Below are 16564 nucleotides of genomic sequence, written 5' to 3' on the forward strand. Positions count from 1 at the left end.
AATTTTAAATTTTCCGTTAAAACCATTTCGAAACTTATCTCTATCATACAACAAATTTCATTGGCTTCAGTTACTAATGACATCATATACGAAATACTATTCACATCTTGATAGATTCTTGTCCCTTTCTTCTCTTTGGGTGTGGATCCAGCCACTTCCATAAACATTAGGACGGTATTAAGAGAGAATTCGTTAATCGAATTTTAGTGTGAGTCTAGTTAGTAACAATAGTAAATCTTTACTAAGGAAGGTGCACTTTTTCGTATCCAGAGTCTACTTTTTGTACAACTAAATTGATGGTTTGGCTATGATTAACTTACAGAACCAAAATGGATCGGTGAGTAAAATAAATGTAGCAACTGCGGAATAGTAGACGAGCGCATGCATAGTCTGTAAAAATAAAAATACATGAATTACGAATTTTTGGGCGGTATTCAGAGAGAATGAGTTAATCGTTTGTTTGTCGCGGACTAGTTAATGGCATACTATATCTTTACTAAGGAAGGTGCACTTTTTTTGTATTCAGAGTCAACTTTGAGTACAACTAAAACGCTGATTTGGGAATGATTAACTTACACAACTCCAATGCATTGGTGAAAAAATGAATCTGGCAACTACGGAAAAGTATATGAGCGCATGCGTAGTCTTTAAAAATCAAAATAGATGAATTATGAAATCCGAAATGTTGTGTCGCGCGCTAAACCATGGGTATAAGATTAGCCTCTGCTCTAGATTAATTAGTCACATGTGATTAAATAGTCAAATAGGACGTCCTAATCAGAGACTGTGAATACAATTTTTATAACCATACTTTAGTCAACCTTGTAGTATGGCTTTAATCAGACGTCAAAACGACTCTGCATAAGGTCCTTTGTGTCGCACGCTAAATCGTGGGTAAAAGATTAGAATCTGCCCTAGATTAATTAGTCACATGTCATTAACTTCGTCCAATACTACGTCCTAATCGGACACTCAGAACACCACTTTGATAACGATCCTTTAGTCAACCTAGTAGTAAGTTGTTAAACAGATGTCAAAACGACTCTGCATAAGGCTCATTACATTTTAAAATGATATAAACAAATTACTTTATGTAACTACGAGAAGACGCATATCTCAGCATTTTATCAACATTTTCGCATACATTTTATGTTCATAATATTTGCAAGATACTAACTTATCTTTATAACTTTGCATGTATCGTTGCCACACGACCTTTCTTCGTACTTATTTCCCGAAATGCCATGCGTCAATTTACATAAAAGAGAAGTCCAAGCACCTCTTGAGAAATTCGAGTCAGAGACAGGAGACAGACTGACGCCTATTAATAACGCAAGTTCGGGTATATTAATGGTACTACACCTCTAGTTCTACAGAAATTCTACATTACTTTACAAACTGGTTCATTTTAATTATATGTTAACTAGTTGTTTGCTACATTTTAGTGCAAATTGAAATGGAACTTAAAAAGTCATATTATTAGTTATATAAAGTACAGTCAAGAAAGTCTAACATGTTTAGCCTTCAAATTATTCAAAACCTTGAAGTAAATCATAATATATAAAAATAAAGTAATTAGTCATATGGTTCTTATAATTTGGAAGATAAAGTAAAGAAATGGAAATAAATTCCTACCCGGTATGCCAGGGGGAAAAAACTGCGAATATTCCCATTTTCCTTCCCACCGGGAATATTCCCACTGCCCATCACTATTCACGGCATGGCGTGGGAGCTGGTAACACCTCTCTTCGCATACTTATCTACTTTATTATTTAAATCTTTCAAGTAATTCGCTTTTATATTTTATTATACGCTTAATACACGTGATAACTGCCCAATGGTCTTTGTTACGTGGGACATTAAAATTGTGAAGAAGAACTTACTGTTTTCAGACTGCATTTATTCTGTATTTCATAGAAATATGATCGTATGTTTGACTGCAAGTGTAAAGTGGCTGTAAACGATCTTGTCAATCATTTCATTAACACTGCCAGCTTAAAAGACAAGGGAAGTATAAGAACTGTCTAATTCTTATTAAATTCGAAGTCATAATGGCTGATGAGGCATCTGTTAAGTTGGAATTGATGTGCAAAGAAGAAATTGATTATGACTTACCTCAGGAAGATCCACTCGAAGGGAAAGGGTGGACATACGAACTGATGACTGACAACAAAGAATTAGTATTATCTACAACTGAAGGAGAGCAAACAATGGAGAATGATGCAGCTATGTATTCTTTGGATGAGAAACTAAACGTTGATACAGTGAAATCAGAATTTGCCATAGAACATCCTGCATTTGAAAGTGATACAGAAACGCTAAGAAAACTAGCGGTTCAAGAGACTTGCGCGTCGTACTCTAAGGAATCCCAACAATTAACAACAAAAGGTTTACATTCAGTTTGGCCAGAAAGGTAATATTCAATTTTTCATAAAGTAATTGACTCTGATTAATAATACGGATACATGGATTCGGAAAGTTTGTAGGTTAAAAGCAATACCTCATAGACTTATTTAGGTATTGGCGATATCTCGAACGTAAATTACTAACCTGCAATTTAAAAATGACATGGCACACATAGACTAACTGTATACAAAATTATAATAATGAGATCGATACCATGGTTACAAATATTATGTAGTTTGTATCTAACGATTCTTTATTAAGTACGCATTTCTCACTAAATTCTTTATTCTTGTATATATTTATAATTTGGGTGCTCGACGATAATGTTTTTTTTTTTTTTATGTAGCGACTTAGGTAGATCGTGAGAATGAAATTTATCCTAAAATTTTCGAAATTTAAACGTGAAATTGTTATACTGGAACAAAAACTATGGACGTTTGTTATTTTATTCAGGATTTAGCTCGAATGAGTCTAGCCTCAACTTTCCGGTGGGCTTCGAAAGACATTAACAAAAAAAAAAAAAAAGATAAAAGAGTATTCTAACCAACAATGGATGTTCATAATTGTAGATGAGCATACATAAATTCATTTCATACCGATACTTATTTCTCTCAACAAAGTCGACTTTTAATATATTCAGCAATCATTTCTAGGATATGGACATCTATTTCTTCATACAGGATCACTTTATGGTCCTGTTGCACGTAGGCGATACAAGAATTATTGTACAAACAACAATAACCAATATTTGGTAGATGGTCAGTAAAACAAAAAGATTGCTATGTAAATTAGGGCAAGGCGAAGGGTGTTGGTACGACTGGAAGCAAAGGTATGCGCCGGTTAGGATCAATTGGGTCTACACAAATAAGTATACACGAAAACCAGGATAGCGCAAAACACTGTATATGGCATAAGCCTACATGTCATACGTGTTGAATATGAATTTGTACGTTTCTAAAAATATTATGAGTAACATCCTGAAATGCTTTCTTTGCTTGCGTATTTGTCATCCAAAGTAACACAATACATTAGGAACGTAAATTACTTACCTATGTGGATTACCTAGCTCCAAACCATTTTTTCGTGTCATGATTTAGGACATTGAATTTTGTTATTCATGTCGCTTCTAGTGGGTGCTAGCTAATTTGTGAATGAATTTATGTATAACATACACAATACGGTATTATTTAAAATGTTGTTACAATTTGGTTTCGATTGCCACTCAGGTGTTGTTTGAGGTGGACGAAGAGATGGTAATCGTTCGGCGCAAGATCACGACTGTGGGGTGGGTGTTCTAAAGCTTCCCAGCAAAAACTGTCCAACAAATCGCGGGTCTGACCTGCAGTGTGAGATCTTGCATTGTCATGGAAAAGGACAACGCCCTTTGTCAGCATGTCGCGTCTTTTGTTTTGAATCGCTCTGCGTAGCTTTCTCAGGGTTTGGGAGTATGCTTCTGCATTGATACTGGTTTTGTTGCATGAAGTCGACCAACAAAACACTATGTCTATCCCAAAACACCGACGCCATGATTTTGCGCTGGGACAGAGACTCTTTAGCCTTCACCTTTACAGGCGAGTGTGGGTGTCTCCATTCCATGCTCTGTTGTTTCGATTCGGGCGTGATATGTGAAACCCATGTTTCGTCTCCAGTTACGATCTGACTCAAGAAGCCGTCACCTTCTTCGCGATAACGAGTCAAGAACTTCATCGCACAGTCAAACCTTTGGTTTTTGTGGTTTTCTGTTAGGAGACTCGGGACCCAGCAAGAGCACAGTTTTCTAAACTTTAGGTGTTCAGAAACAATTATGTAAAGCACTGATCTCGACACGTCAGGAAATGCGTTTCAGAGAACTGTTATTTTGAAGCGCCTGTTTTCACGAACCCTCGCTTTAACTGAAGCCAGCAAATCGTCTGTAATCGTAGAAGGGCGACCGGAGCGGTCTTCTTCATGGACGTTGTCACGGCCATTTTTAATTCTCGTACCCACTTGCGTACTTTGCTTGCACTCATAACCCTATCACCGTACACTTAGCAAATTTGTCGATGAATTTCTGCAACAGACAGGTTTCTTGCTGACAGAAACCGTATCACTGAGCAACCCTCACACTCGGCGGGCGAGTTGATAGTCTTAAACGTTGTTAAAGCACAGAACATAACCGTCCAGGTCAGCTACGGAGCTGAAACTGAGCACAGTTCTTCCCGAGGCATGTCGTACACGACGCACATGCTCCTTGTGGTATGCGCAAGAACTACTAGTGTCTACAACAAAACGGACGTTATTTAAAAAACACGCCTGGTAATTTATAACAGCAAGTTAACATGCACTTGTGATTAACAATATGGAAAAGTTAACTATAGAGGTGAAAGAGCCTACAATTTTACGAAAAGTAGAAATGAGGAATTAATCAAATAGGCCGCTATCAGTATCGAATCCATAGTTTTAAGGCGCAGTAATTCTTGTTCATTGGTATTGAGTTTGCTCAATTTTTGTACTAAGAGTTAATATTATAATTATGATTAGAAATAGCTGTTGTGTCGGCAATGGACATGGAAATTGCAAGAACGCTGCTCTTCTTATTTATTCTCATCAGTCCTTATTTCAAAATATTTTGTATAAGTATTATTTTTTCCTCATGCTAGTGCTATTTCGATTGATACATGGAAAAATACAAGCTTGTACAGTATTATAAAAGTAATTTTTACCTAAACTTACATATATATGTAAGTTATATATGTAGTTTAGGTAAAAATTACTTTTATAATATATATGCCACTTTTTGAACATAGCATACAAAAAATATAACTGCAAAATACACATTATTAGTAATAACGTATTGAGTAATCCAGGACAATACGCAATTATTCCAGTGATGTACAAAAATATTTATAACAATTTTTAAGCATCAGTTCTCCCTACAGTGTCGAAACACGTCTCTAATAAATACAAAAGTAGGAAATAATTTGTGACTCATATCTAGGCCCATTCTTTCTTTAAGATCCTCCAAAATTTAAACTGATTTCACTTAATTTACAAAATGGTGTGACTTCAAATTGTAACCCCTATGCCTTAAAGACGAACGCTCGCCATTAATATATCCAGATTCAAAACATGTTACAGATATAATGATTGAGATTTTTTTTATAGCTCATACCTAAGATATTTTGTTATCTTTCTTAGTTTGTAGAAAATAATAGCTAATTATTTCACTCATTAATACCGATAACGTTATATGAAGTGAAACCTTTGCACCTCAAAGCACGTAAATGAGAGGTCAAAATTTTCAATAGGTAAAAAATAGAAGAAATGGATAATCTTAGTTTCTGTTATCTGCGAACATACTTGTATCCTTTATATTGTATCAGATAACAATAGATAATGTGTTTCCATCAGTTAATACGGATACGATAATTTCCAATTATATCCTTTGCGTTGAGAAGCGGAAAAACTATTATCAACTACAAGTTTGATAAAACTTCAAGAATAAGAATTACAAACATTTTCATAACATGTTTCGGATTTGTACCTTTTAATTACAACAACTCTACAACCAATAATGCAGAATCAATAATTTATTGCTTTTCATTTTTAGTAGACAAGTGTAAGTAATTAAGAGTTTGTGCTTTCAAGAATTTAGAAATTTGTAAGAATATCCCTAGCCGGAAAATACAAAGAAAATTGGATTTTGTTCTATTTCAATCGCTTTCCGATTCGGAAATTGTTTACGTTGTCCTGAGCCTATCGTAGAAGTATGTGTTTTATATCGTGCTACCCCTAGTAGAAGAGAGAAGTAAATCGTGACTTTTTTTTTTTTTTTTTTTGGAATGAAGGAGGAACTGTTAATGTCCGTACTGACAAACAATGAAAGAAATATTGATTGTAGCATTAAACTTGTTTCAAACTTTTTTATCAGAACGGGTCCCACTCTGGTTCTAACTGTAGATGGTAAAATTTTGAGATCATTCATCATTTTAAGCGTATGGAATGAATTGAGATCTTATTTGAGAATATAAAGGAATGGAAGAATATCCCAGGAAAAAAAAAATAATATTCCAATCATTCTATTTGAAACATGTTTCGAACTATAACAGTTAGTGGCAGCTATTTTGCTTCTAACTGCAGAGGATGTAATCTGAAATCAGGTCTTTGTTACTGAGTGAGCGAAATAAATTTTGTTACTTTGTTTTTAGATTTTAGGCAGACACGAGAATGGCCCTAGATACAATTCCAGCAGAATTGTTTATTTTTCATTTAAAAATTGCTTTAGAATACAAGATAAGAAGAGATTTATCAGTACAAAATAACTACGCAAGGTATTTTTTTTTAGAAAATAGAATCTTAATACCTTTAAAAAGAGTGCCCGACGTTGTTTTTTTTTCTCTCCCTCTGTGGATTTCCTTTAAAAGGAGATTGTCATTATGACTACAAATCAATTTCAAACCAATGTTAGTCTCAATTTTTAATAAGGACAGCAGCATTTTCTCAGACAATATCCTACTAGTAGACTTGAAAAGGGTATTTTATTTACAGCTTTTCTTTCTTCTATTTAGAACTCCTTTAGGCCGATATCATCATTATTATTTAGATTGATTTCAGAGCGATGTTAAGTCAATTTTCATTGCCGTGTACCGTTGTACTCACAAAATGCCAGGAAAGCGTTATTTATTTGTTTATTTACTTCTAAATAAGCCCTCTTCAGTACAGATTAAGAATATAATCATAAATACAAAATTAATAGGTACATCCCGCGTTTCGAACAAAAGTTCCATAGTAGCATAGAAAAATATACCTTCTAAGCCTCATTTCATTCTTTAATGCAGGTTTAATTACAAAAGCACAACGATAGCTATGAATCCAAGTTTTTATCAGAGAAAAGATGTAAACTGCTTTAAGAAAATCTATTCCCACTGCCCGTCAGTACCCAAGGGCTGCCTCAGAGGCACACTGGTCAATTTTAATGCCATTATTCTTAATAGATAATTCGTCCCGTGTCCTGTGCTCTAGAATTCCATTGCTTTGAAATACACCCTCTGATTGCGTTCCCTAAACATTTTTTTTTTTTACTTTACCTCAGAAAGAATAGCGTTAAATTTTATACTAACGTAAAGGTCCAAGGGTGCGTCTGGGGCTCTTATTCAAGTATGCAATTTTCTAATTATTTGATACTGTTCATTGTTTATTACCAATCACAAATGATTCCATAGCAAAATAGTGACTAGCCTTTCATACGAATGACGGAAAATACAAATGGTCGCGGTGAGTTCAGGTAGCTGGTATATGCAGTAGGGAGCCTCAGAGGCACCCCGTGGGCCTTTTAAGGTTAAAATTAGCGTGTTCTTTCTCGGGTTAAGTATAAATTACCTTTGTAGTTTTTATGTTGTAATGGTTTATAAATGTCCAGTGTTCATGATAATATTAGGCATATTGTATTATATAATTTTTATTCCGTCAAGTTTGTGTTTAAAGAAGATATCTATAAGACCCTTAAAACTAAGTAGAGATACTTAGTGAAGAGTGCCAATAGTCTTCTCCTTTGAGTATTCTATTGTAGTAACGCGGGAATGAAACATGTAATACTAATGTGAATTCTGGAGGAAGAAGTAGCGGTTCCTCGAAGTTTTTCCATGAAGTAGAGTGCTCTATATAAGTAAAGAAGCACGTTCGAAAACTATAAAGGCCTCTTTTGAAATATAAATGATAAACATGGTTTCCTTCCCATTAGTTAATTCTTAAGTCCTATACTACAAGCTTTTTTGACGTTGCATGTGTTAAAACAGATATACAAGTCTATAAGTTAATTTGAAATTACATTTATTTACAGGGTAATTTCACAACATCCGCTTGAAAACGTAGTTTTCTTAAGATTGTGATCACTTAACTGCATCAGTATATATAATGAAGTTCTATGCATTACACATTAATTTTATATCATCTGTTAAATTTATATATAAGGAAATCTACGAAAATTTCCCGTTTTCATGTCGTAAGGCGTTGATCACTTTCTCACTGGTACTAAGTAGAGATTTTATGAAAAATTTCACCTCCCTACCATAATCCACTCGTCAGATACATTGCATTTCGCCTAAGATTTAAATCTCTTCTCTTACTCGTACGTTCTTCATTCTAATGACTGTAACGAAAAAAAGAAATGAAGAAGCTTTCTAGCTAAGACACATGTCTGGTTAACTGCAGTGTAAAATCTAATTTCAATCGATTTACTCATTTCCGTAGCTAATGTAAAATTAGGTAGATGTCGAGATTGTTTAATGAGATATAATATCGTCGCATGAAAACCAGGGGAACGTAACTTCGAAAATGTGCTTTTCATTTTCTTCATGTTTGGACACATTTTTGAAATCCCCACTAGCTGTAAACGCAACGTAACGCCATCTGTTCTGGTCGATTGTCTGTTGCAATGTAGCTCAGTAACCATCATATTAAATTCACATCTTTCTAAGAAAACAATATTTTTGCCTTCTGGCTTTTAAACCTACGAAAATGGAGTTACACATTCCTCTGGTTCTTATGCGACGAAATGCAGATTGTTCATCTTCTTCCTATTGAATATTGTATTTCCCAAAACACTGATGCGAAAGAGAGTCCCGACAAAATATAATTTTTCACGTAAAAATTTAATCCTCTTCCCGTCCTTATGATAACCATTTGAATGAACGTTACTTGATAAAATGCCACTTAAATATAGACACTCAACATATGAAATATTTTATTTCACGCAGTTCAGCTCCTTGTCTTATGTAATGTGATGCATAACACTGTAGTGTAATGTATAACATTTCTTGTATTTTTTGCTATTCACCGTGTATCATTTATATTTAAACGGCATTTTAACCTTTAATATAATAAACAATAACGACTGAAGTGTTTCACGATGCCTATAACACTCGCGAGCATTGTTTAAAAAAAAAATAATAGCAGGTTTCCAAACCGAGTATAGAATTTTGATTTCTCCGAACAGAATTACACCAGGTTATTAGAAATTTAAATCCAACGTCTTGAGCAGAAACGTACAATAGCACCAGTAATAATCTAAGGGTGACGAAGGTGCTAATGCATGTTCACAATACCTTAACGTGGACTTCTGGATTCATAATGTCACGTATTTCAAATAAACAGATAAAAATTCCAAAGAAATGAAATACTCGCAGCCTCTCAAAAGTATTTACTTAATAAGACGGCTTAAGTATGTATCAGATGTAACCGCGTAGCTATATATCAATTAACGCAAAGATTGCATTACGTATTAAAGTTTACTATCTCAAAGTATCAGACTATATTAGAAACACGTAGAGATTGCTATACTGATTCGAATGACATATTTTGTGCAATATTATAAATCTTTTTATACCATTTCTTTGTTTCTTTGTCATCATCACATTTTCTTGTAGCTGTAATTGCAACAAGTTCTTGCGATTGTATAATTTTGTGACACAAAAATTAATAATATATAAATATTTGAGTGATAATAGATTTCTGTTTTCACTGATAAGAATGTAATATTTATTCCATACCACAACAAGCAGAACATATACATACGTTCGTATGTACTTAACTCAGATATCCTATATATAAATAATTGTACATCATTTAAAGCAAATTACACACTTTTGTTTCCAGAATAGAATGATCTGGAAAACGCCCATAGTTCTCGGTTCCATACTTCCCGTAACAAGAAAAATAATTGTAATTTTATCTTGAAATATAATGAATTATTTCATTTTTGTTTGTTACTTATTAATTAACTCAATTCACGTTTCCTTGTTTGTTGAACATGTTACAGGAGCTACAATGAATATGACCTTCGCAGAGAAGACAATACGTTTATTATATTAAAGGAAGCAATTTCTCATTCAGATGAGAAATCTGGTCTTACGAAGCAGTTCGGCAAAGGAATTATTCTGTCACGTATATCAAGTAATATAATGACACATAAAAGTCAACAGCCTCATACGTACCGAAAGAGTAATAAACGCAATACTCAAATTTTAACTTCTTCAAGTCATAAGTCCATACATACGGCTGAGAAATCACACCGTTACGAACAGTGTGGTAAGGGACACAGCGTACGTTCAAGTTTGGCTACACACGGGTTAATGCACAAAAGAGAAAGACCTCACACATGCTTAGAGTGTGGAAAGGGATTTAGTTTCCGTTCAAAGTTGGCTACTCACATGTTAATCCACACAGGAGAAAAGCCTCACGCATGCAGAGAGTGTGGAAAAAGATATATCCATCGTTCGCTCTTGTCGAGTCACATGTTAATCCACACAGGAGAAAAACCTCACACATGCAGTGAATGTGGAAAAAGATATAGACAACGTTCGCACTTGTCGAGTCACATGTTAATCCACACAGGAAAAAAGGATCACACATGCAAGGAGTGTGGAAGGGGCTTTAGAAAGCGTTCAAGTTTAGCTACGCACACGTTAATCCACAAAGGAGAGAAGCCTCATACATGCCTAGAGTGTAAAAAGGGATTTAGTGACCGTTCAAATTTGGCTAAACACATGTTAATCCATACAGGAGAAAAACCTCACACATGCAAAGAGTGTGGAAAGGGATTTAGAGTGCGTTCAAATTTGGCTACACACATGTTAATTCACACAGGAGAAAGACCACACATATGCCTAGAGTGTGGAAAGGGATTTAGTCGACGTTCAATTGTGGCTAGACACATGTTAATCCACATAGGAGGAAAGCCTCACAAATGTGAGTAGTTTGGAAAGGGGTTTACGCTACCTTCAGCTTTGGCTGATCACATGTTAATCCACACAGCACAAAAGCTCACGGGTACAATGAATTTGGAATGCTATTTAGTCGGCGCTCAAGTGTGGCTACATATCGTGATACAGAGAGTTGAAAATTCTCATAGAAGCCCAAACTGTGGAAAGGGATTTAGTCTGCATTCAAGGATATCAAGACATATAACTACACAGTTGTAAAATATTTGTCGTACGTTTCGCATTCAAATTTGGCCCTCAATACTAAACAATTATTCTACTTTTTAGTGCTAATAAGAATGGAACATACAATTCATACTATTAGTTATATAAAGTACCGTCGAAGAATTTAAATCTTTTAACCTCAAATTCTTTAAAACCTAAAAGTAAATCATAATATATTAAAATAATGTAGTTAGTCATACGGTTATTATAAATTGGAAGATAAAGTAAAAAAATACGGAAATAAATTCCTTACTGGGAATTAAAATTCCAGGCTAAAAACACGGGAATATTCCCATTTTTTAAATTTCCTCCCACCGGAAATATTCCCCCTGCCCATCTCTAATGGGAAAATATCGAGCATTTGTGGTTTCAACATGGCTGCAAATATACAAAAATGTTGCGTTGGATGTGAATTAGTAAAGCAATCGTTTGGCAATGAGGAAAATCTTTTAACACTGTGAAAATCATAGATTAGTGAATCTAAAAACGTATTGTAAAGCCCAAAATGCGAGGATCCGTGGTCGAAAATTATATTTTTCAGTGTAATGGATGCCCTTCCCATTTAGCTGTAATAAAGATAGAAAACAACCTACCCTGCACAACTCCAGCCAACCTTCACTCGTTGACATTGGCTCGGCAGAACAATGTAATTTAAACATTACTGTTTGGTACAGACCGGTACCATCGTTTGTGCTAATCTATATGGGATACTAGTCTTCTACAAGCTTTTTAACTTAACCAAACAGAATCTAACCTTTTCCCCATCTTGTAAGTTAATGAAAGCGATCAGAACATCAGTAGACAAAGTGAAAATTGAAAATTTTAAAGTTTTATTGCTTTTGTTACGGTTTCGATGGAGAAACAGATGGACATGAAACTTCGGAATAAATGCCTCCTGGCTGTCTTGGTAGTGATTATTGTTTGATATCGTGTGGATGTATAGCATCAAAACTTGTACATGAAATAGAAACCAACTTCTTTAAGATGGCCACTAAAAAGCGTGCATACCGTTTAACCGAGTCAGTGCAGGGTACAGTAGCGTAGATTGCTATGAGACACTGAGACACTCTCTACCCTTTCAAATTAAAAGAACATAGTTTTAGAATTTCTTAATTAATAAGAATCAATATACATTTCATGTTGTAGAAAAATGTAGAAATAATAGGGTCCGTGATAGGTTGGTTAATAGCAATAGTGAAAGAATCTAATTTGTAAATAATTGTATTTTTCAAAACTAGGAAATTAAAGTTCTGTCTCCGTCAAACAGGCCACAGAGAGACATCAAGAAATCTGTCTCAACGCGGCTGAATAAGTCAGTGGAGCTCCTACTTCAAAGTTGCGCACGCATGTGGCTCTGTGGGGTTCTCACTCGCTGAAAGAACCTGGCAATGAGACATGTTTCAGCTGCAGTGATACCACACTCAGCGCAGTTGTACTATTGTAAATCCAACACACTTTTTCCTCTTCTTTTTAGATATTCAATAATATTTCAGAGAAAATTTCAAGAAATAGAAGAAAAAACCCAAATTAATAACTACCGGAACAATTGCTGAAAGTTTTATGAATACCAATAATTCATATAAATCTTCTACGATTTAGCTTCGGCTTCTTTTTAATCGCAATATCAGTGTATCAACACTGCGAAAGGCAAAAGCGAGCGCAAGATGTTTTATAGTATGCTATTCTATTGTTGCTTTTAAAATCGTTAGCTAACTTTGTGTGAATTTGGATACGTGTATTAATTATGAAAATGAAATTAAATCTTTCAGTTTTACGTCCCACGGTTATGCCGGTTAGGCTAAAGGAGACGGTGATGATGATTAATGAATGAAATGGTGGAATGAAGACAGTGGGAAGAAACGGGAGAATCCCGAGAAAACCCACGCACACGGTGTTTGTCCACCACAAAGTCCACTTGGCGGAGTGTATTAATTATGTATTATATGAAAACTAAATGATAAGATATAGATTTATTGCACCAGTTGTTATTAAATGGCATGCTAAGTTGTATGAAAATTAGTATAAAGTTTCAAACATAGCCAATTTCTGAGCTTACTTTTTGAATCAGAGATCAAAGGCTAAGCAAATAAGAAGATATTACATAGCAAGTAAATTATTAATTCAATTTAACGTATCCAGTGTATATACTGAGATTCTTCAGAATGAATTAATATCGGTATGGTTGTTTGATTTAAACGTTGAGGGTTCTGTTGATCAAAATTAAGTCTCCATATGTTATATACAGTAGTGCAACCTCGCAAAAATCAGTTTATAACGAAATTTGGTTAGGAGTTTCATGTTCCTTTCCATCACCGAATCTGTAGGAGACATGGCCCTACAACTTGGTTCCGAACTCGAGAAGAAATAGTAATATCTACCAGGCACGCACCCAATTTTTGTTGGGAGGGCGGAGTTGCCCCCAACTTTTTGACAAAACATAAAATCCACCTATATGCTAACTCCACATTTGTGTAGAAAGTGTTCCACAGGTCCGACACTGACCAATAGGTCTGCCCGAGCAGACAATTCCTAACTCCATTCATGGCGGAGGGGTGCAGGGTTTGGGGGGATTCAAACAGCTCCCCCCTAACTTAGATTTTTCTTGGGGGCAAGCAGTAATACGCGTATTTGGGTCCCCTAGAAAAGTTGTTTTTCTAATTCTTGGGCCTCTTCTTTCCACCTTTCTCTTACTCTTTATGACCCTCATGGAGCCTGTGGGCCCTCAAGTACGACAAGATCTGCGGGGCCGTTAGTTATACCTCTGGGCTCGTTCCATACATGACAAATTAATTAACGGGACAATATTGACAAATCTCAAAGCCATACGAATAAATATTACTCTAGGGCCCCTAATAACAGACATTCTTTTTACTAAAATGGGCCCACGACTGCTTTGTTTTATTTCCTTTTGTGTGCTGTTTTATTTATGTAATGTAGTGAATCTGTTTGATGCTTCCTTTATAATTTCATGTTCGTATCGTATATGGAGTAAGAAAATTTTGTCTTAAAAGGGGTTACCCTCGAACAGCGGGGAGCTTCTCTGAGGGGCAATTGCCCCCTTCCTCCCAACAAGTTACGACCCTGGATCCAAGCCACTACGTCTATGTAGTATTGAACGGATATTATTCTGCACTTGACAAGACAAGTAACTGTAAAGCACTTTCATATATATTTTCAGAAAAAAATATGGAACTACATTGTTTTTATAAGAGAAATAGTACAGATAATATGTAATATCAAATTTTCATTCTACATCAATAATTTCTCTACTAAACAAGCATAATTTCATTAAGAAAATTAATAAAAGTATATTGACTTAAGAAGTTTTGGGGATGTCGGAACCTGGTTGACTTCCCCCCTCGTGGGTGTGCCTGTGCTGTCTCCCCTTTGCGAAAGTTAACGCTACGCCACTGGCAGGGTAGCAAGGGTGCGCAATAGAGAAGAGTTCTGTCTATAGGTAACAGGCGTGTCAGTTTCAGTGGGTATGCTCATAAACGAGAATAGTGGAAAAACACTTTATTTGTCATTAAATGCTTGACTTGTGTGCTGCACAGCTTTCGGGGAAGTACTGTTTAGTAGACGGTATGGCTTTCACGCAATTTTAACAGCTAACACTGCTTATTTTTGCAGATCTCAATAAAACTCCAAGAATGCAATTGAGGATTATTCCATTGATGTAATGTAGAGAATGAAATAACTATTTGCAGTAAAGTGGAACCGAAATCACCTGACATTTATTTAAATGTAAACTTAATGAAGTGAGGGTGTGTTGAGTGAAAGGCTTATTGGTTCGTTTGCTGTTAAACTTTGGGTAATTGAATATAATGGACGAGACTACAAATAAAAACAAGATTAAATAGAAATCATTTAAACTTATTATAGCTGAATTGTTCAAACCACACACTTTTTTTCTACAACCTTGAAGTACCTGCCTTTCAAAAAATTTAACAAGTTAAATTTAATCTGTTTTTTAACGTTTTTGTAATTGAATTATTCAGAAAATAACATTAAAAAATTTAGAGAGATTTCAAACTTTTTATGGCATTCTCCCATCTCAAGTATTAACGTTTTGAATAATTGTAAGTGCTTATAAAATATTTGTTGCTTTGTTTGTGCTTTCTGTAGTTTTGGGAAGACTGCAGTACAAAACTAATTGATTTTATTTTTTTCTATAAGTCTGTCGAAGAACTATTGATATTAAGCGAGTTTATTGACGTAAGATATTGTTGGAGAGTTGATAAAGCGAAAAGTACTGAATAAAGCACAAGTGTGATATGTGAAATGAGGACTGGGTCAATCGAAAAATGTTAATAGGAGACCAGACTTTCAGATATTTAAAACTGAAAAGGGCGAAGAAGGAAAAGGAAAAAGAAAGAAAAAGAAAAAAAGAAAGAAATTGAGAATACTCCACTCGCTCTGTAACAAATGAGATGCATGGAATAAGTCGTGAGTGGGAACCCTTCACCCCTGATGGGGATATTCATGAAGGTATCGGCTTATGTCTAATTATATAGGAATATATTATTCATTTCTTAATTTTGAACACACAAGGTTCAATCAAAATGAGAAGACTTTTATATCGGACTTCCAAAGAAAAATAAAATAAAATAAATAAATACATGACCGTGTTTATTATATATAGAATTCCCAGTGACGACCCCCTTTTCAGTTTTATTCACAATAGAAGAAGAAGAAGATGAAGAAAGGAAAAGGAAGATTCGATAGGAGGAGAGAAAAGAGGGAAAGTATGAAGGTGAGAAAGAGGGAAACTGTTAGTGGAAATTTTGAGAAATATGGTAAAGGAAAGTGAATAATTATTAAATTGGGATCATTTCCAATAGCTATTGGGTGAGTATTTGGTATTAAGGTGATCAAGGGTAGACACATGTTAACCCATACCGCCCAGACCTAGATCCATGTAACCGCAACTACCGAATTATCCCGATCTAGCTCTGGGATAGATGAGAAAGTTTAATTTAACAGTATATTCAATATTTCCGAAAGTTCTTGACTAGTATCCAGTACTTGAAGTATAAATGATGAAGTTGGCATGCTAGAATTGACCACAGAGAAGGAAAAAAATCAAAACAACACACATATTTGTCGAAGATTTTGACTTTCAAAGCTCTCCCATGATGGTCATTCGTTCAGGCTATTTCCGTCCTTTTTGCTTCCTTTATAGAGCCAACTTAAATTGA

At 35.0% G+C, this 16564-nt stretch overlaps 1 protein-coding gene across 1 annotated transcript; it reads left to right on the forward strand.

Moving 5' to 3' along the window:
• Positions 1-1690: 1690 nt before the first annotated feature.
• LOC145689950 (uncharacterized) lies at positions 1691-15953 on the forward strand. The gene is made up of 2 exons (XM_081764326.1): positions 1691-2413; positions 10202-15953. The coding sequence occupies exons 1-2, from the start codon at positions 2052-2054 to the stop codon at positions 11136-11138; spliced, it is 1299 nt and encodes a 432-aa protein (XP_081620452.1). The 5' UTR covers positions 1691-2051; the 3' UTR covers positions 11139-15953.
• The last annotated feature ends 611 nt before the right edge of the window (positions 15954-16564 follow it).

This window comes from Thermobia domestica, chromosome 7, assembly GCF_964235325.1.
Source record: "Thermobia domestica chromosome 7, izTheDome1.hap1.1, whole genome shotgun sequence".
NCBI classification, from domain to species: Eukaryota; Metazoa; Arthropoda; class Insecta; order Zygentoma; family Lepismatidae; genus Thermobia; species Thermobia domestica.